The sequence below is a fragment of the Xenopus tropicalis genome, chromosome 9 (genome assembly GCF_000004195.4).
Source record: "Xenopus tropicalis strain Nigerian chromosome 9, UCB_Xtro_10.0, whole genome shotgun sequence".
Taxonomy (NCBI): domain Eukaryota; kingdom Metazoa; phylum Chordata; class Amphibia; order Anura; family Pipidae; genus Xenopus; species Xenopus tropicalis.
Window position 1 is genome coordinate 66,844,797 of NC_030685.2, and position 20,399 is coordinate 66,865,195.

Here is a 20,399-nt window from a genome sequence, read left to right on the forward strand (position 1 = left end):
ACTCAGCAGCTTATCGGCCCGTGTAGGGGCAGAAACGGCGGCCATACCTGACCGATATCTGGCAGGTTAAAAGATTCAGTCAGATCGGGGACCGCATCGGCTCATTGATGTGGTCCCCGAACCGACTGCCCCATTGCCACCATTATAATTCGATTGTTTGCCCCAGGGCCAAACAATCGAATTAGCCTACACGTTCCCCGATATCGCCCACCCGCAGGTGGGGATATCGGGTGAAGATCCGCTCGCTTGGCAACCTCGCCAAGTGAGCAAATCTTCACGTGTATGGGGACCATAAGAGCTGCAAACCGGCCTACATGCCAAAAAGGTATCCATTTGAGTATTTACTTAAAAATGCAGTAATTTATTGCAGCAAATCTTGCCCAAACTAGATTTATCATCCTATATTAACTCTACATGGTATAATCTTGGCTCATTTAAAAAACAATCCAATAAGGTTAAAGTGTTACTTACTGGCAATTCACAGATCTACAAAAATGCATCCAATGACCAGCTTTAAAATTATAAATAAATGGTGCACAGAATGTATGCAGCAAGTGGTTACCAGTCTCTCCTAAGACAGAATGTTGTCTCAACAGACTTTACTACTATGAAGATAAAACCCATGATGAAGCCATTTCCAAATAAAGTCAAGACCATCAAAGCCTTTAGAGAACATAAAATTTTTATTAAAATAAGCTCTTTACATGATCAGCTATTAAAGTTGTGTGTATAATATGAAAAAAACAAGTATACACTAAAGGGAACTGAAAGTTTGTTTTCTTCCATTGTTCAATTGACTTTTTTTTTAAAAAAAAAGTAGAATCGAATCTAATTTGCAAAACACCCCAGAGTAATTTGCCTAAAACCATGTACATGCAAGCGGCATTTTGTACAGAAATTAAACTTTAGCAACAGTATGCCCTGCAGTATTGAACAAGATTAGTTTTACTAGTACTAATGTAACATTGGTACACAATTAAACGTAAAACCGTAAAAACGTAAGTTGCACGTAAGTGCACAACTTGAACCATCAAAGGCCACTAATTATTATAATCTCTGTTCACCAGTCCCTGGTTTGCCAAGTTACATAAAAAGCAAATATTTACAGTTATAGCAGTAGGAATAAAACTATACAAGCAGAGGAATAAAACTATACAAAAGGTTTTTTTTCCTCAATGCCAAATTATGTAAGGTGCACTTCACTACAGCCCATATCAAAAGCGAGAAGGCATAGGTATTTCTAATTTTTCAGCAAGATCTAGAGATATGGAAACAAGAGCGTAAATTGTAACATTAGAAAATGTTTAAAACTTATTTTTATATGAGGGTGGCAGAAAGTGTGTCAACTGGTGTTTAAAAAAGCCTTTTTAAAGCACTTTGAACTAGAAGCAGTAAAATGAACCAAAATAAGTAGAATTAACCCCCTTTTTTTGACCATGCATCATATGCCATTCTGTTGACATACCAAGCCAATATTACTTCCATAGGAAGGTGCACACTAGCCTGGTCAGGACTTAAAAAGGTAACTACAAAAGGTAATTTAAAAAATTTGAGAGCCGTACATGACTCAAGTCATACATTTCTGAAGATCTACAGCAATGCTGTATATAGGGAACCTTCACTATAATATGCCAACATTTACCTGCTAGGGAAAACACTGCTAGTGGCTAAAGGACTATAAAATGTCCAAACAAATATAAGAAAACATACAACACACAGATTTGCTGTGTCATACAATTATTTGTAGATTCCTTTTTCTCATAATATGCCTTGTTGTTAGGCGGCTTTTGTTAAGTCAAGCAAAGCAGTATTCCCCTTATTCAAGAGCTAAATTTACGACAAGCTGTCTCATTTCGTTAAAACACCCACTGCCAAAAACAAGTCTACATAAAATCCACAATGCAGGTAAAATCTTGTGCCAACGGTCAGTGGTCAGTCTTCCATTTCAAGATCCCGTTTCAAGCTAGAAAAAAAAAAAGGCTAAAGTTAATTTGCTTCTTTTTGGCAAACAAATTTTTCTAACTTTAATGCAGTAATGCAGGAAAATATAAATACCTTTTGAGGTATGCATGAACATTATCATAACCATGGTACTTCGCCAAATAAACCAGAACACCAGTGGCACATCGACCATTTCGCTGTCTGCAGAAACTACAGTTACAGATTCCTCGGCATGGAGGGCAATGCCAATCCTAAAGTTTAAAAAAAAAAAAAAAAAGAAACCTGAGAAATCTGAGCAGCACAGTAATAGATCTAATATGCAACAATTTTATACAATTTTTAATTTTGTGAAGGGTTCAGTAATAACCCTTAATGCCAGAGCAAGCATTATAGGTGGACATACTGGATCTAGTAATGCAGTCTTCACTTCCTCCCCATAGCGGTTCCGTAAGCATGGACCACAGAACTGGCCTCTAACGCCCATGCACTCAGGATTGCGGCAGTTTGTTTTTGTGTCTGTTGTCTTTTGACGGCACTGATGACATGTCGATCCCTGAAAAAACAAAAGTAATTTGCGTGTTTAAATTGTCAGAGACATCACTGCTGACAATCTATTTTAACAACATTTCTTGCACCTGAAATTACATATCTATATAGATTTGGGGGACTTTTATGTGCAAGTATATATGTATAAAAAATATGGTTAGTAGCCTATTCCTTTTATCTGAGAAAAGATTTTGAAGTGGTGAAATGTTCTAATACCCAAAACAATCTTATATTGTTATTATATAAGAATCAGCAAAAAAAGAGTCTAAAGATGTAAATTCAAAAATGTCTAACCCATATTTGCTGTTAAACAATAGTTTTTTTGTTTTTGGACCGTTCACACGTGGAGCGAGCACCCAGTGCAGGCAGCCATGTTATTTAGTTTGCATGCACACAACAAGACTCCCTGCGCGCTCATTATGAGCATAAGTGCGACGTAGAAGAGGTGGATGTGGCACTTACTCATTGTGATAGGTGCCCTTTAACCTTTATATCAGTCCAATGATCAAAAAAAAAAATGTAGATTTGCATCTTATTTAAATACTGTACACAAATTACTCATTACTTACAGTTGCCCTGTTGTACACTTTCTCCCGAACATTGACACATATGGCTTTCAATTCTGCCTGTGTGATCTCTTCAACCGGTCGTATGACATGAGGCAGTGTATGCACACTTGAGAACCTCCTCCTAGGTATGTATTCTTCATCCTGCAAGGGTCCAACATTTACCATCAACACAAAAGGCTCTACTCTAAAACCCACAAGTTAAAACACAATGGTACTCAACCTGTTACATCACTTAAATGCTAAGCATGATTTCACTAAATTAATACCTTTAAATGTATTACAGCAAATTTGACACTCAAAATACAGGAATAAAAAGAATTGTACCTCAAGGTCCATATCCATCTTTCGTTTCCGGACTAAATAATAGGGATCTTCCTCCTCATCTTCCAAAGATTGGGTGGGAGGGCCATCGATTAGCGATCGAGACCTAGTATGATGTCGGCTGCTTCTTTCTGGATTCCTTCTAGGGCAGGTTGCAGTCTTTGGAATCCTGGAAGCACGCTTCACTATCTGAAGAGAAAAAGTCAGCACATTTAAAAACACAAGATTTTAATTTAATTCAGACAAAAAGAAAAGCAGCGATAAGAATTACTAATGGTAAATTACATACTGGTGTAGAAGGAGAAAGTTGATTTTTGCTTGGGAAAAGTCCAGGGATGTTGTTCAGTTCGGCCATTAGCTTTGCAAGCTACAATTACAAAATTTGAAATTAAAAAAAAAAAAAAAAAATAAGAGACATGTTAATTGTTTAGCTGAGAAAATGGTTTCAAGTTGGAACCCTCTTCGCTATTAAGTAGAAAGGCACCATACTAATTTTCCACACAGGATAGAAGCCAGAGCACAAATAGTGACAATATGCTTAGACCTTAAATGACATGTAAACCCCACACAAAAATGTAATCAGTGCACATCTTTAAATACCTATCACTCTGGTTGTTCAAAGGTTAATAGTAAGGCTGCAGCATCCCTATTAATCACTTAGATTTCCTTCTCCTCCTCTAAAACGCACTGACCCCCTCCCCTCAGGAACTTTGGTTATTGGCTCCTGGGCATGCTCAGTTCTCCCCAGCTCAGATTACTAAACACACCCACCAGTCTAGCAGCCAATGACGGTTCCCATGGAATCTCTGCTCTAGATATCTGCTCTTATTTTTTTTTTCTCCTAGCCTCCTCTCCTTAGCTTAGCTTAACCACTACAGTGCTCAATCTAAGCAGAACTTTTTACCAAAGTACATGTGCGAGTCTGCATATAAAATGTACTAGGTGTCTTTGTGCACGTATGTTATATGCAGATTTAAATGTAACAGACTGTCAGAGGGAATATGGCCACCGGGTAAAAGCTGCTATTTGTTATTGGAAAATGTGATGGTGCTGGCAAACAGAGGGGATATATGCAGTACACATGATGCCATTTGGGTGGGGGTGATTTGCCCAACATATACATTGTAGTAAAATGTACGCTTTACATGTGCTTTCATATTTATGCCTTCATTTAAACCTATGGCCTGAAATCTGGAAAAAGTTGGAAAATGATTTCCAACTAAATCCCCAAAAAATCAGCTATACCTATACTCACTGCAGAAGATTTCTCTTTACATCTACTCTTCAACAAAGTGCCATAATGGAATTAAGACTGAGCCCACCAGTTAACTGTGGCAAAGGATTGCAGAAGTTGTACTTTATACCAAAACAATTTAAAAATATTTCACATAAAATCATCTTTTAGTGGTGCCAAGCAACATACTACATTCAATAACGCATGCAGTATTACAATTAAATCTCTACGAGCCTGCAGTAGCACAAATGGATGATGACATACCATTGCTTTGTTCTCTTTAATGTTTAAGGCTCGCTTCTCCAGGAAATTAGGGCCATTCTCATCGTCAGAATCTTCTGCATTGACAGTTTTCTTGTCCTTAATTTGTTTCTTTGGTGGATTTCCCTTGACGCTTGGTTTGGGGGGAAACTTCAGAGCTACACGAAGTGGCAAGTTCCTTTTGGGACGACCACGCTTTTTCTTTTCTGCTGCACTTTCTTCAGAGTCCGATTCAATTTTCTGCAAAAAACAGTTATATGAATTTTAGCAACCATTACTGCATAATTTGGCATAAAACAATTTGCCATTTATGTTCAGGAATATCCATACTGAACCTTTGCATATATTCAGAAGTCGTCAAGTTCATTCATTTAAGCCTTTTTTGGTTTGTACTTTATCTTGGTTAGCTAATCAGCAGAATCCAGCAAAGTTGAGAAACATTCAACTTACCATGCCTTCCTCAACACTCTCTGGAAACCCGCAGAATGATTCGGTATCTGAATTCTCAGAAAATATTTTAGCCAGTTCCCCACTGATTCCTTTTTTCAACCTGTTTGTCTTAAAAGAAAAAAAGAAAAAACATTTAAAGAAGCAATTTACAACAAAGTACTCAGAATGCAAAAGCATAAAAAGTATAAGAGCATTACAAAGAGCCTTTGTTACCATAAAAATGGTTGAGATTTAAAAGTCATTTTGAGCAGTTATAGCAATAAAGCATCTCACGTTAGGTGACATTTTCAACGACAGATTAAGTAAATAATTTACATTCAACTGTTACTACCGAGAAACTAGAGCATACGGGAAAGCGGAATGACAAAAGAGCACGTGTACATTCATAAATCGTATATCAAGCACCATACATTATATGCACTTCCAACAGAATCATTTAGAGAACTTCTGCACTTACTGTGTTGGCAAAATTGTCAGAGCCAAAACTGTCGCAACTGTCATCAGAGGAGGAAGAGGTCTCCATGGGAATTATTTTAACGTTCCGGAGGTTTCCAAAACCATTTTTGCCGCCATCTTTCTGAAAATATTTTTTAGCAAGGGCAGAATTTTAGATGTAATGAAGGGATTTGCTGCTACTTTTTGAACAGTCATAATCAAGTTACAATACTGGTTAATCTTACATTTTGTTGCAGTAAGTCCCACCTATTTTCATTAAAGGAGCATTAAGTGAATATTCAGGTTGTCAGGTTTGAAGACAAAATATTGGCATAACTGCACACTAATTTATTTTATGTTCCCAATTAAATTTCTTCTAACATAGCACTGAGATTGGCAGAAAAAAAAGTTATTCTGTTTTGACAATCAGTATCTTTCTAGGGCATAGCTAGAGTAATCTTTCTTTGTTGCAGTGCTATGAAAATAAAGCTACAGATCTTCCCATAACATGCTTCCCTAGTTTTCATGGTTTTCTATCAGATTAATCTTGTATGAGCAAGGCACTTTACCTCTTGTATAAGTTACTGGCTGCTTTGTGTGTAAATATGTTAAATGTATACGCCCATTATTGTACAGCACTGAGGAATGGCTCTAAATATGTTATAATATGTCACCAAATATAGGTCTCCCCTACAATTATACACTCACTACAAATATAGTAACATCATAAACATGCCCACCATTACTCTCTATCTCCACTTTCACCTATTCCTTTTACTTACCTGCAGTACTACTGTTCCTTTAGAGGCGTATAGATCATGGACAGAATTATCCATCCGAACGCAACGTACAGAAACACGTCTAGTTGACATTCTGGTCTAAACCAAATTTAAAAGAAAAAAAATGTAAACTTTTTCACGAAAGCATTCAAGCTATTTTTAATGCAGAATAGTGCTTTTACTCACATACAAGTAGATTCACAACCTAAAATAGTGCCTGCGGACATCCAGTCAGATGGTGTGTACATACACAATTTAATATGACATAGCTTGCTGCATGCACGTGGGTGTTCAGCAGTGAAAGTGCAAATACCACACGCAATAGCTTCACTTAACGCATGTCTACAGTAACCTCCAACATCAAACTATCATTGCAGCTCAGTCTCAAAGAACTAATTAGGTATCCCCTCAAACAAATGACTAGCAAACACATGACTAAGTCAGCAACTTCCCACTAGCACAGTACAGGTATGGGATCCCTTATCCGGCAACCCGCTATCCAGAAAGTCCATCTCCCATAGACTCCATTACAAGCACATAATTCTTATTTTTAAAAATGATTTCCTTTTTCTCTGTAATTATAAAATAGTACCTTGTACTTGATCTCAATTAAGATATAATTAATCCTTATTGGAGCCAAAACAATCCTATTGTGTTTATTCAATATTTTAATGATTTTTTTAAGATCCAAATTACAGATCCCTTATCCAGAATACCCCAGGGCCCAAACATTCTGGATAACAGGTCCCATACCTGTACTTGCCAACTAACATTTTATTTAATAAATGCTCCTATATCAAGCGCATAGAGCCAAGCAGGCATGCCAGTAGAAAATGTTAAGCTAAAAGAGGTGTGAATGCCTACAAATCCCAGTATTCTCTGACAGACTGCTATCTGGCATGCTGGGGGCCGCAGGCTGGCATTCCAGCTCAACCCATTTTAAGCAGAAAAAGCTTGATTTCTCTCAAATATGTGTGTTAAATTATTTGGCATGAAAAGCTTTGCCACGTAGCTTTGTTAAAAACATTGTTGTATCTGGACGACGATCCCTTGAGAATCTAAATGTGTAGGTGTTTGTAGCTCAAAGCAGATTATTATTATTTTAACCTAGACCCATGAGTGCATTAAATTCGGTAACAGAGGATATTTTGAGTTACATCTGGGACATTTGCCCTGATACAGCGAATGCTGGTAAAGGACCATATACAGGCTCTGTTATCCAGAACCCCATAACAGATCCTATATACACACGTTATTCAGCTTTATAAACAATGCACAAAAGCCATGAATATTCTATCAATTATATCCTTATAAATTGAGTTTAGTGAAGTGATGTAATGTAATGACTCACTAAAACGTGTTATATAATGCCCCCCCATAATGAAAAATCTAAGGATATTGGAAGTCACCTCAGAGTTTCACTATCATGCTTAACTCACTTCTCTGGGGAACGGATGTGTTAAGGTGCCCATCCCTTGGACCGATTCGGCAGCTAATCGGCCCGTGTATGGGCAGAACAGAGCTGCCTGGCCGACCGATATCTGGCCTGAAATTGGCCAGATCTCGATCGGCCAGGTTAGAAAATCCGGCTGCCCCATAAACTGAAATGTAATCCGCTCGTTTGGCCCCAGGGCCAAACGATCGGATTATTTTTTTTTCAAGTCCCTTCCTACCCGATATCGCCCACCCATAGGTGGGGATATCGGGTGAAGATCCGTTCGCTTGGCGACATCGCCAAGCGAGCGGATCTTATAGTGTATGGGCACCTTTAAGCAGAACCTACAGTGTTATTTTAGTATCCATAAAGACCTTGTTGGGGAGATAAACTCATTACTGCTACCCTGCCTATGAGGCTTGAAGCACACAGATGGGGGATGTTCTTTTTTCCCATAAAAACAATCAACGCACCAGAGGTCACCCCTTTAGATTAGAGGAATGGAGCTTCCATTTGAAGCAGCGTGGGGGTTTTTCACGGTGAGGGCAGTGAGGTTGTGGAATGCCCTTCCTAGTGATGTGGTAATGGCAGATTCTGTTAATGCCTATAAGAGGGGCCTGGATGAGTTCTTGAACAATCAGAATATCCAAGGCTATTGTGATACTAATATCTACAGTTAGTACTAGTGGTTGTATATATAGTTATGTATGTGAGTGTATAGATTGGTAGGTGTGGGTTGTGTGTGCTGGGTTTACTTGGATGGGTTGAACTTGATGGACTCTGGTCTTTTTTCAACCCTATGTAACACAGTGAAGCCTCAGTAAGCAGTCGGACTAGTGGGTTCCTGTCAGCAGGGATTTCGCGGGCTTTGCGCATCACGTGATCTCTGCCATTTAAAAGGCTCCCCGTGTGTTCCCAATACAGGAGCCGGGGTCCCGCCGCTCATACTCAGCCCCTACACTCACTCCTACACTCACTCCTACACTCACTCCATAGTTCTACGTGTTCCCGCTCCCCTCCCTAGTGAGAGCATCTCCCGGCTAACCACGGGTGTGGGGTCGGCAGTAATCAGTGGGACATTAAGGGTTAAAGCTACAGTCGGTGCCAAGATGGAAATAAAGCAGTTGCGGGCTTCCCCGACCCCTTTAGTAACTTTGGTCGCCCAAAGCTGGTTGTATAACAGCTGGGAGACATACTGATTTATGGAGTTAGCCCTAATCACAGGCAAAGTGCTCTGGGACACTCACTGCCCCTAGGCGCTACAGATTGCGCCAACATACAGCGCAATCTTCTACGTAAATCCCCTTTACCTGCATCTTAAAAGGGTCCATGATTACTGTGCGTCTCTCCGGCTCAGTCCCAACTCACCGACACTCTGATTTCCCGCGAAACTAACTCGCGCCGAAAGTTCTAAGGGGCGTGGCTAGTTCGATACGGTCACGCCTATCACTCCTCCCAGGACCTGAAAGGTCGGTATAGATATGCATGCTCGTCGCTGGGTATTAGTTGAAGTTTAGCCAAGTACCTTCATGTATTTAGCTTTGCCACACAGTCTTTGCCGCACAGTCCCTGTATGTTAGTTGGGGCCCCAGACTGTATCATTTACTGTGAGGGGAGCACATGCAGCAGAAAGGTCCTGGCAGTTTGGCGCCAGATATGAAACAATGGGATTATATTGCCCTGCAGATAAGGCAGGAACTTTGTGCCTAGTCAAGGTTGGAATGTGCGCTTAGATCCGGGGGTCACTGCCGTGTCAGTACTTGCCTTTGTGTTTTTATGAGGGGGCGGGGAGAGGACAGTATGAAGTATTTAAGTTAATTAAACTCATGGCTCTGCTGAGGGAATGTGGAGTTCTTGTAGGGAATGAAGGGGGAGACAGAGAGGGCTATTTAAAGGATGATAAGAGGCTATAGGAAAACAGGACACTGGCTTTGTGCCCCCAGCATCACACAGGGCCCCATGATAAATGAGCGCTGATAAAATCACAAAGGAATTAAATGCTGCATGGAATTTGTTGTATATTTTACTATTTGTCAGGGATATCCAACCTGTGGCTTTCCACATAAACTCATTTTAGTGATACATATACTTAAAAAACTAGTTATCATAATATTAATATAATATGTACATTAAGGGGCCGGTTCATTAAACCACAAATGAAAAAATTCTTTTTTTTTTTTCCAATTGTTCGAACTTGCATTGACCATGATAATATCATTAAAATGTATGACTTTATCGTGGTTTTCATTAACTTCCACAAAAAAGTTGTATTTTTCGCAAAGACTATGACCATTTCAGAATTCATTCAAGCTTCGGTATCGTGACTTTCCTTGGGCCGGGTTGGAGCTGCAGAGTGCCATTGAGTCCTATGGGAGACTTTCCTTGGGCCAGGTTGGAGCTGCAGAGTGCCATTGAGTCCTATGGGAGACTTTCCTTGGGCCGGGTTGGAGCTGCAGAGTGCCATTCAGTCCTATGGGAGACTTTCCTTGGGCCGGGTTGGAGCTGCAGAGTGCCATTGAGTCCTATGGGAGACTTTCCTTGGGCCAGGTTGGAGCTGCAGAGTGCCATTGAGTCCTATGGGAGACTTTCCTTGGGCCAGGTTGGAGCTGCAGAGTGCCATTGAGTCCTATGGGAGACTTTCCTTGGGCCGGGTTGGAGCTGCAGAGTGCCATTGAGCCCTATGGGAGACTTTCCTTGGGCCGGGTTGGAGCTGCAGAGTGCCATTGAGCCCTATGGGAGACTTTCCTTGGGCCAGGTTGGAGCTGCAGAGTGCCATTGAGTCCTATGGGAGGCTTTCCTTGGGCCAGGTTGGAGCTGCAGAGTGCCATTGAGCCCTATGGGAGGCTTTCCTTGGGCCAGGTTGGAGCTGCAGAGTGCCATTGAGCCCTATGGGAGGCTTTCCTTGGGCCGGGTTGGAGCTGCAGAGTGCCATTGAGCCCTATGGGAGACTTTCCTTGGGCCGGGTTGGTGCTGCAGAGTGCCATTGAGCCCTATGGGAGACTTTCCTTGGGCCGGGTTGGAGCTGCAGAGTGCCATTGAGCCCTATGGGAGACTTTCCTTGGACCGGGTTGGAGCTGCAGAGTGCCATTGAGCCCTATGGGAGGCTTTCCTTGGGCCGGGTTGGAGCTGCAGAGTGCCATTGAGCCCTATGGGAGGCTTTCCTTGGGCCGGGTTGGAGCTGCAGAGTGCCATTGAGCCCTATGGGAGACTTTCCTTGGGCCGGGTTGGAGCTGCAGAGTGCCATTGAGCCCTATGGGAGACTTTCCTTGGGCCAGGTTGGAGCTGCAGAGTGCCATTGAGCCCTATGGGAGACTTTCTTTGGGCCGGGTTGGAGCTGCAGAGTGCCATTGAGCCCTATGGGAGACTTTCCTTGGGCCAGGTTGGAGCTGCAGAGTGCCATTGAGCCCTATGGGAGACTTTCCTTGGGCCAGGTTGGAGCTGCAGAGTGCCATTGAGCCCTATGGGAGACTTTCCTTGGGCCAGGTTGGAGCTGCAGAGTGCCATTGAGCCCTATGGGAGACTTTCCTTGGGCCAGGTTGGAGCTGCAGAGTGCCATTGAGCCCTATGGGAGACTTTCCTTGGGCCGGGTTGGAGCTGCAGAGTGCCATTGAGCCCTATGGGAGACTTTCCTTGGGCCAGGTTGGAGCTGCAGAGTGCCATTGAGCCCTATGGGAGACTTTCCTTGGGCCAGGTTGGAGCTGCAGAGTGCCATTGAGTCCTATGGGAGGCTTCCAAAATCATGCACAGAAGGATCAAAGTCAGAAAGGTTTTTCCGCCTATCGTTTAAATAGGATAATTTCGTAACTTTCGGATCTCCAATCGCAAACGATCTTTTCAATACGAAAATTTCGGGTTGTAAGTACAGGGCCGCCATCAGGGGGGACAGTTGTCCCGGGCCCGGACAATGGTTGCTTTAAAAGGGGCCCGGCCGTGATACAGTGTTTTTTTTGCTCGGGCCCCCTTTAAAGAACTCTGGGCCCTGTCATTGGTGGCCAGCGGGAAGTTTGATTGGGTGCATCTGTACGCATGCGGCACAACCTTATAAAATGTTGCAGCGGGGAGCCGGCACATATCAAGAGGACGCAGACGGAGAAAGTCACTGGTGGGGGAGCCGGAGGAAGTAGCTGGGGGATGGGAGCTGGAGGAAGCCACTGGGGGGTGGGAGGTTAGCCGGAAGAAGATGCTGGGGGGGGGGAGGGAGGATGCCAGAGGAAGTCACTGGGGGGTTGGGAGCTAAGGGGAGCCGGAGGAAGATGCTGGCGGCGGGGGAAGGGAGCCGGAGGAAGTCACTGGGGGTGGAGCTAGAGGATACTGGGGGGAGCTGCAGGAGGACGCTGGGGGGGGGGAGCTATGCAGATGCAGCGGGGGAGCCTGGGCACATATCTTGTAGATTGTAAGCTCTTTTGGGCAGGGATTTCTTTACCTCTTGTATCGGTTATTGATTGCTTTATATGTTACTCTGTATGTCCAATGTATGTAACCCACCTATTGTACAGGGCTGTGGAATATGTTAGAGCTTTATAAATAAATGTTAATAATAATAATAATAATAATAATATCAAGAGGGGGGAGCCATAGGAAGTTGCTGGGGGGCTGCTGGAGGATTCTGGTGGGAGCTGGGGGGGAGATGGAGGATGCTGGGAAGGACTCTGGGGAGCTGGAGGATGCTGTGGGGAGGGAGCTGGAGGACGCGGGAGAGGGGGTAACTGGAGGATGCTGGGGGCCCTGGCTACCTATGTTTTAGGGGGGCCCTGGCTACCTATGTTTTAGGGGGGCCCTGGCTACCAATGTTTTAGGGAGGCCCTGGCTACCAATGTCTGTGTCCTTTGTAGTGATTGGACGGGCCATTGAGGGGGAGGGAATGGGAGAAGGGGGGCCCAGAAAATGTTGTTGTGAGGGGCCCTGTGATTTCTGATGGCGGCCCTGCGTAAGTACAAAATCTTTGTGACTTTTGCAATCATCAGAAATTAGCGGTTTTCGTGATTCGGATTCGTACTTAATGAATGTGCCCCATAATCTTTGCAAAGCACTTTGTTAATGTGTAGGTGCTATGTTTAAAAAGATTAGTACACCAGAAATAATAGGGCTAATTTATGTCAGAAGCATGGTGGCAACTTGTGCTTTTCCTAGCAGCGAGTTGTGTGTAACACTACTTATATAAAAGCACATCAAAATGCTCTCCTTGCACTTCACTATAGTTGCACTTACTGCCAGTAACAAGAAAAGGGGGAAAAACTGTTTTAGGATAAAAATAAACTTTGAAAGACCCATCTGCGAGCATCTAATTGTAATTAGCGGAAAGAGCTCTACAACATATCCATTTTTTAAATAAGGCATATACAATCCCTTGCAACACTTGGTTAATATTTTACTACTTTTTATCAGTTCAAGCAAAGTCAGCAACTTTGACAGGTGCAGTGACTATTACTTCCACAAAGAGAAAGCTGTCCAAAAAGGTGTAAATATGGATTGGACATATGTGATATCAGCTAGATATTATTCAACCTCAGTGGACACTGTACAAGATCTGCTGGAAATTCTCCAATAACACCTATTTTGCCCAGTTTCCTCTTGAGAGGAATACACTATAATGTACTTCAAAGAAAAAACATACAAAATAATTTATGGCATCATTTAATAAAAGCCACAAAGTTTGCAGCCAATGAGACCAGGGCATATGTGGGCATCCCATACACAGATATAGTATAATTATGTGTGTGGTGGGCAACCAGTCTCATCCGATATCCATGTACAGGATATTAAGTGGATTTAAGGATCAGGCATGTTTGAAAATTGCATCTTTTAATGCACCTAGTCCCCACAATGTCAGCTAGTCCTTTTCTTCAGTTCTGATTGCTTGTGCCTTTTGCACATGTTTGACCCCATGTATGATCTTCATTTAGTTGTCCTGTGGGCTGATTGGTCAACGAGCATATCTGATCGCCATCATATGCTGGCTGCAGTAATACTTGCTTTAGAATGCAGCAGACAGCCATTCTCAAGTCATAAGGGCATTGGCACACAGGGCAATTATGGTGCAATGGTGGGTCAGGCTATTAGCTTTTGGAAAATATTATGCATTTTCAAGCAGTAATTTCCTGTGACTGTGTGCAACTGGTTATATGGGCTCGTATTTGAACCATAACTCAAATTCAAGTTTTTTTAGTGCAAATTTATTGCAAAAAATGCAAAAAACTGGAATGCAAATCACCCAGCAATGCTTCGGCAACAAAATTGCCTCCTGTGCCATTACATATCTGCTTTTTATAACTTTGCAAGCTTTACATGGCAAAAGCTTGTGTAAAAAGCAACACTGAAAACTATATTTATAAATATTGACTAAAGTGTACTCAAATACAGATTAAACACAAAATCCAGTGAAAATCCCCTTGTATAGTATATTTTATGGGGTAAATCCATATTTTCCAGGTTGTCTCTTTAAACATTATTAAAATTGCCTGTAATGAGCCCAGCGACAGGAATATTTTTACACGGATGAACCCAACAAACTTATAAAAAGAAATATGTAATTGCAGAGAGGGCACTGTTTTATCATTTAGTGGTTACTGTCAAACAATTGAAAAACATTTAATTTCAGATGCCTGTATCCGTTTATCCAGAGAAACCTTCTTTAGATTTATATTTAGAGACAATAAAAATGTGATCAAATTGTATTCTGCTTTAATGAAGAAATAGCTATGCTCTCCTTATTAGACAACCTCATGCAGCAGGGATAATGCGCAAGATGTTTCTTCTAAATACAAACCAACAGCTGTTTATTTGTACAGAATTTGATGTAATTGTGGTTCTATACAACAGCACACAAGAAAGTGTTATTAAGTTGCACACACTGGCACTAAATTTGTATTTCATTATCCTCTTTAGAAAGCTGTCGACAGAAAAGTTTATGAAAAACACGAGGCATTCATGAGAGCTTCAGCATTTGGTGAGATTTTTTTTTTTTTCAAGTGAAATAATATTAAATAGAAAGCTCTTTGTGACAGTGCAGATGCTTTTACTGCTGACGGTCTGCCAAACTGATGAAAGTGTAAACTCCAGTATCTTCTGGCCCCAGATGCATTGGTGTCCTGTACTATGAAGGCGCCATGGCTGGATTTCTCTTTCTTGAGCCCCTAGGCCGAGCTGTCTACTCATTCCAATTAAAGCATTGCTAAGGTGCTGATTTACAGGTGCTAGTATTGGAAACCAGGGATCCACACTGTGGACTTCCAAACCTAACCATTTGTGGTTCCTGCTAAGGAACACATGGCACACTAGAGTATAGGGGTGGTCTACAACCCCTAATAAATCACAATATAACAGATTTTTGCATTAGTCCTGATAAAAATGCATACATAAGAGCCTTAAAATGTATTCAGACCCCTTATTCTTCCAAGCACTCTGAAATTGTGTCCTGTGATATGTTTTTTTATATGACTAGTGATGAACAGATCTGTTCCTTTGCTGAAAAATTTAGTGCAACACATTGAAGTCAATGGGCTTTTTTTTTTTGCAGTGATTTTTTTGTCCTGTGATATATTCAACTTGTTTTTTAATATGACTAGTAATGAACAAATCTGTACATTTGCCAAAAACCTGTGGGAAAATGAACAAAATGGCAAAAATTTGGGAAACACATTGAAGTCAATGGACCTTTTTCATCACAAAATACATTGTAGCCTATGGGTGTTTCTTTGCAAAGACTTTTCCATGCAAAATACTTTGGGGTCTATGAACATTTTGCTGTGGCAACATTTGCAGCCGGTTCAAGAAAATCACAGACTGCAAAATGCTGAATTTCGCCCAAAAAATAACATTACACATTTTGTGTATGATATTACTTAGATAACAAATATTACTGGCTTCCATGCAACATAACCTATGGAGTTGTAGCTTTAAATGGTCACAGAACTAACAGATGACTAATTTATTCTTTTTATAATCTTTTCAAGCATTAAACATTTACTGTACATTTGTGAACCTAAGCTACTGGCTGCATTTTAAAAGTGTTTTTGAAAATAATTCTCAAATCACTGATGTTTATGTTGCACCTCTCAGTTTATGACAAAATGTTATTTATTGTGTGCAAGGGAATTTCCATTTGAAATATTTTAATGATGGAGCTTGTTATAGCTAATGTGTCTCATATTGTGAGATAGAATGTACTAAATCTTTTGCTCATTTATTTTATAAAACATGGGTATTCATGGCCATTATTAAGATTTTAACTTCTGAAAAAGTAAAAGTTTTATGTTCTTCTTAAGATAGACCTTTTTCAAAGATGAAAAGCTTTTTTTCTGTTTCACTAGAATAAATAATGGAAGTAATTACTGAATTTGTATGTATTTTGTGTTTCAGAACTTAAAATGGACACATTTCTTATCTTACTAAAAAGCAAACCAAATAAAATCAGTCATAGGCCATGAGTTAATTGGCCAACAAGATGATATTAATTAGGCTGCAGAAAATATTTTTTTTCTAAATGGTTACTACTCTGGAATAGTAACCCATAGAAACAATCATTTTACTGCATTTGATTGATAGGAGGCAATCTATTAAATACTAGATACTATAGTTTACCAATAGTAAATACACCAGTTAGGTGAATTCTTCCTCTGTAATTAATTAGGCAAAAAGTAATTAGGAAAAATACCTGTACTTTGAAACAGGGTTCAGCCAAACTGCCCCCCAAACCTTTACCCTTATCTCTTTACTGCTTTGTTGGGTTTATAGTTAATAGTGCACACTCCTGTGTAGGAATGCCTTAAGCTCTGGTATCTATTGTATATAAGAAATAAGTACAAGAAAATAAAAATCAAAATAAGTTTAAAAATATACATCTTATAATACTATATACATTATAAATTATAATATAAAAAATATATAGCGAATAGTGTATCCCCTATTTTAAAATAAAAAGATATTATAAGTCACAGAGGCTTCATGACTAAATAAAAACAGGTTATGGAACTCAAGATGAATTCTAATATCCTCATATTTTCTAACAGGGGTTACATTATTTATTATAATACACAAGTTTCAGTGAGTCATGTACCAAATGACATCACTGAGCACTGATTATAACCAATGATATCACTAAGCCCATTTTATAAGGATATAGTTTCTAGGCTATTCACTGCTCTTGTATATTCTTAAAAAAAACAATTGGATAATAAAGCACTATATTACATACATGACATCACATCACCATGAGTAAAATGTTGTACCCAGAGTGTAGTTATGAAAATGTGTGTGTAAATCTGGTGAAGGCCCTGGTGGACCCTTTGCGCCCTGTACATGCCAGTGCAAATGATGTTCTGTTACATTTCTAAGGCAAAATATTGCATTCCAGTTCTGTTATATAACCGCAATGCTTTCAGCCACTTGTTATTATAATGGTAATTTCAGCAATGGTTCAGTCTGGGTGAAAGAATGTTTCAGAACTCATTTTAATGATTTGATCCTTAAAACGACATCTGTTCTATACACTTGCTACTCTTTCCTTCTACGTCCCTGGATGGTGAGAAGTTTGGGACGAGTTGATCCTTAGAACTAGTCCTATTTGTTCTGACATTTATTCAAGTATCTGTCCAAATGCATTCCAGTGGCAGCAGTGAAGAATACCACAAATGCAGTTAAATAGGGTTAAAAGAAGAAATGTTTCCGGCGTAAGCACTTTCTTAACACAAACAGAAAAATACATGTGGATGCTTTCTGCAATCTGTGTAAATGAAATGATGTTTTTATAACGCAGGGAACAAAGGCCTTGGTGTCTTTGAGCTTCATTGTCAACGTTATCTCTTTGGCTACAACGATGTGACTGCATGTGATGTTCTGCAAATGTACAGAAGAGCCATAACCATTTCTGAGAAAGCCGTTGTCAAGGTTACATCACTGGTTAGTCTTTGCAGTCCTTTTAGCGGTAATGGTTTCAGTTAATCTGTCTGAAAACTGTCATAGGTCTCTGGGCTTAGAGGAAAAATGATCTTGCAGTAAACTGTTAGTCTTTTGGGGTCAGCACCAGTCTGTAAAAGCACAGGACCATTTACCTGCATGTCTCTTACCATTTTATTTTTAGGTTGATATTACTGATCACTGTGCAAGTTTTATGTGCTTGAGCATTTTGTTTCAATTCTGTTTGCAATGCACAAGTTAGAACTGAAACAAATTAAACAATTTGAATGTATATAAGGTATCACAGCATCATACACTATGCAGATTATGATTTTGTTGAAGTAGGCCCCTTAGATGCAATCATTTTTTCCTTTATTTCTAGGTAGGTTAATAGACAACTGTTATAATGGTTGTACAAAGTTAATGATAAATGTAAGGCATCACAAAACTCCTCCCTCAAAAAGAATACAAATATACACATTTAACATCTTCTCTAGGTACATTATTGGCAAGTTAGCTGCTGTAAGGCAGCCAGTGGGTGTAATCATTGCACAGTTGCGCTCCTAGGATTCTACTGTGTGTTATACTGGATATTACATCAATTTCTCATCATAATGTCAGCTCAGCTCACTTTCTACATTCTGTAGAGTTCCTTTATTTTAATTCCCTTTTATATAAAAGTGGGAGGCACTGAAGTATCACTTTCAGTTGTCCAGAGCTTTAAAGGGGAAGTATCCAATTTGTTCAACATAAGTGTAATGAATAGGACTTGTGCTAAGCATAATTGCCTATTTTAATTATGAATGCTCAATGATTTGTTATTTCTTGAGTTAAATAGGGCAAGCAGGGTCATTAAAGGTATTCCATGTTTTGGTCCTTGAGAGGTAGATAATTAGGTTACCAGGAAAATATATGTTTAACCCAAATGCTATTTATTGAATTAATGTAGAAAAGATGGATTAGGTTTAGGATTATTTTAAGCGTAAATTGGCCATACACATACCGATAAAATCATACGAAGCCATTGACTTCTACATAATCTCGGCAGGTTTTAGCTGCCCAATTGTCAGATTTGTATTTTTAGCTGTTTTGATGCAGAGCAAATCTCAAAATTTGAGACATTTTTTCTGCGATTTTTAGCGCAAAAAAATCTGACCCTTTGTAAATGGCCCCTATATGGCTACGCTGGCTTTTAGTGATGATCCACCACTTCCAAACCAAATTTAGTATGGCGCTGACAAACCTGAGTTTGACCTTAGTTGATTATGATTGTGTGATTATATGTGGCAATGTCCTGTATCCTGGAGGTCTTGTGTCTCACATCAGTATGAACTTGCTTTATGTTTAGGGTTCTAATAGGGTTATGTAATAAAAGGCACTAAGTTTGCGCAGGAACAGTAACCCATGGCAACCAATAAGATGTTTGCTTTTAAATAGGTGACTAGAAAATTCTACCTGTTGATTGGTTGCTATTGGTTACTGCTCCTGGGCAAACTTAGTGCCTGTAATTACAGATGGGGATAGTATAAGCTATAATGTATTATAAGGTAGATAAAAAGTACAATGTTACTCTTTCTGGGTGGCTTACTTTTAAGCACTGCTGACTGGAGAGGCGTAGAACAAACAAAACCTCTGACCTTTCAATAATACATAGGAAGATTACCATATAAAAGCAAAAATGGGTTTTGAAAAAGATTTGATAACATAAATTCAATTCTAAATTTCCAGTTGTTTAAAAATTTAAGTAGAAAAAGACATTTTCCAGAAGGAAAATAGTTTTTCCCAGTAATGATAGGTGTATATTGTTATCATTTTTTTATCCTTTAACATATTATGTCATCATCGTAATTCAACTGATTATCAGGGTAGCTTGAACTGATACATTTTTCAATCATCTTGGTTTCTGGTACAGTAAAAATCCCTCCTGAGACATTTATTCTGTGATACGCGGCTCTTCTGCATCTTATTTCTGTAACAGCTCCAGCAATGATTGCCACCAATCAACATGAAAATAAATTATAGTGTTTCCTTTGCAAGACCAGCGACTGATTTGATTACTTACAACTGTTTCTTGCTTGTATTATCACAATTAGAATGAGCGTGCAAGCCGAAAATCATAGAGATAGATGTTCCCGTGGATGAATTCTCAGCAAGAGTCGCATTGTTTAAAAGTGACTGTGGAAGAACATGTCTGTATTTGAAATATAATAACTAAGGTTGCCACCTGTCTGGGGCTCATTGGTAAAGCGCTAGTCTATTCTAACTCTATTATATTTGATTGTAAATGTCTAGAATTCTAAAAGTTCCTGCCTATTATCTGCCACAGTCTCCAGCTGCTGACTATTTTGTTGCCACTGGGCTATGATTTACAATATTATGAAATAAAACAACATTTCCATTCCTCGTGGTACCAGGGCAGATTATGCTTAATTGACAGAGATTATTATTGTTCTGTATCCTTTGTTTGTGAAGCGAGCTTATTTATAATAATATAATTATTCCCAGTATAAATCTGCTGGAGAAGCTTTGAGGTC

At 39.9% G+C, this 20,399-nt stretch overlaps 1 protein-coding gene and 1 long non-coding RNA gene across 2 annotated transcripts; one reads left to right on the forward strand and one right to left on the reverse strand.

The window, feature by feature from the left end:
• Window positions 1-664: 664 nt before the first annotated feature.
• cdca7 (cell division cycle associated 7) lies at window positions 665-9,331 on the reverse strand. Its single transcript, NM_001011378.1, is given in 11 exon segments — window positions 665-1,963; window positions 2,056-2,192; window positions 2,345-2,494; window positions 3,057-3,197; window positions 3,381-3,566; window positions 3,667-3,744; window positions 4,876-5,112; window positions 5,323-5,430; window positions 5,780-5,899; window positions 6,540-6,635; window positions 9,282-9,331. Coding segments are annotated over 11 exon segments (1,305 nt in total). The 5' UTR covers window positions 9,303-9,331; the 3' UTR covers window positions 665-1,932.
• A 19-nt stretch (window positions 9,332-9,350) lies between these two features.
• Window positions 9,351-17,868, forward strand: LOC105948472. Its single transcript, XR_004220539.1, has 3 exons — window positions 9,351-9,440; window positions 14,857-14,917; window positions 17,726-17,868. It is a non-coding gene; the product is annotated as an uncharacterized LOC105948472 (long non-coding RNA).
• Window positions 17,869-20,399: the final 2,531 nt, after the last annotated feature.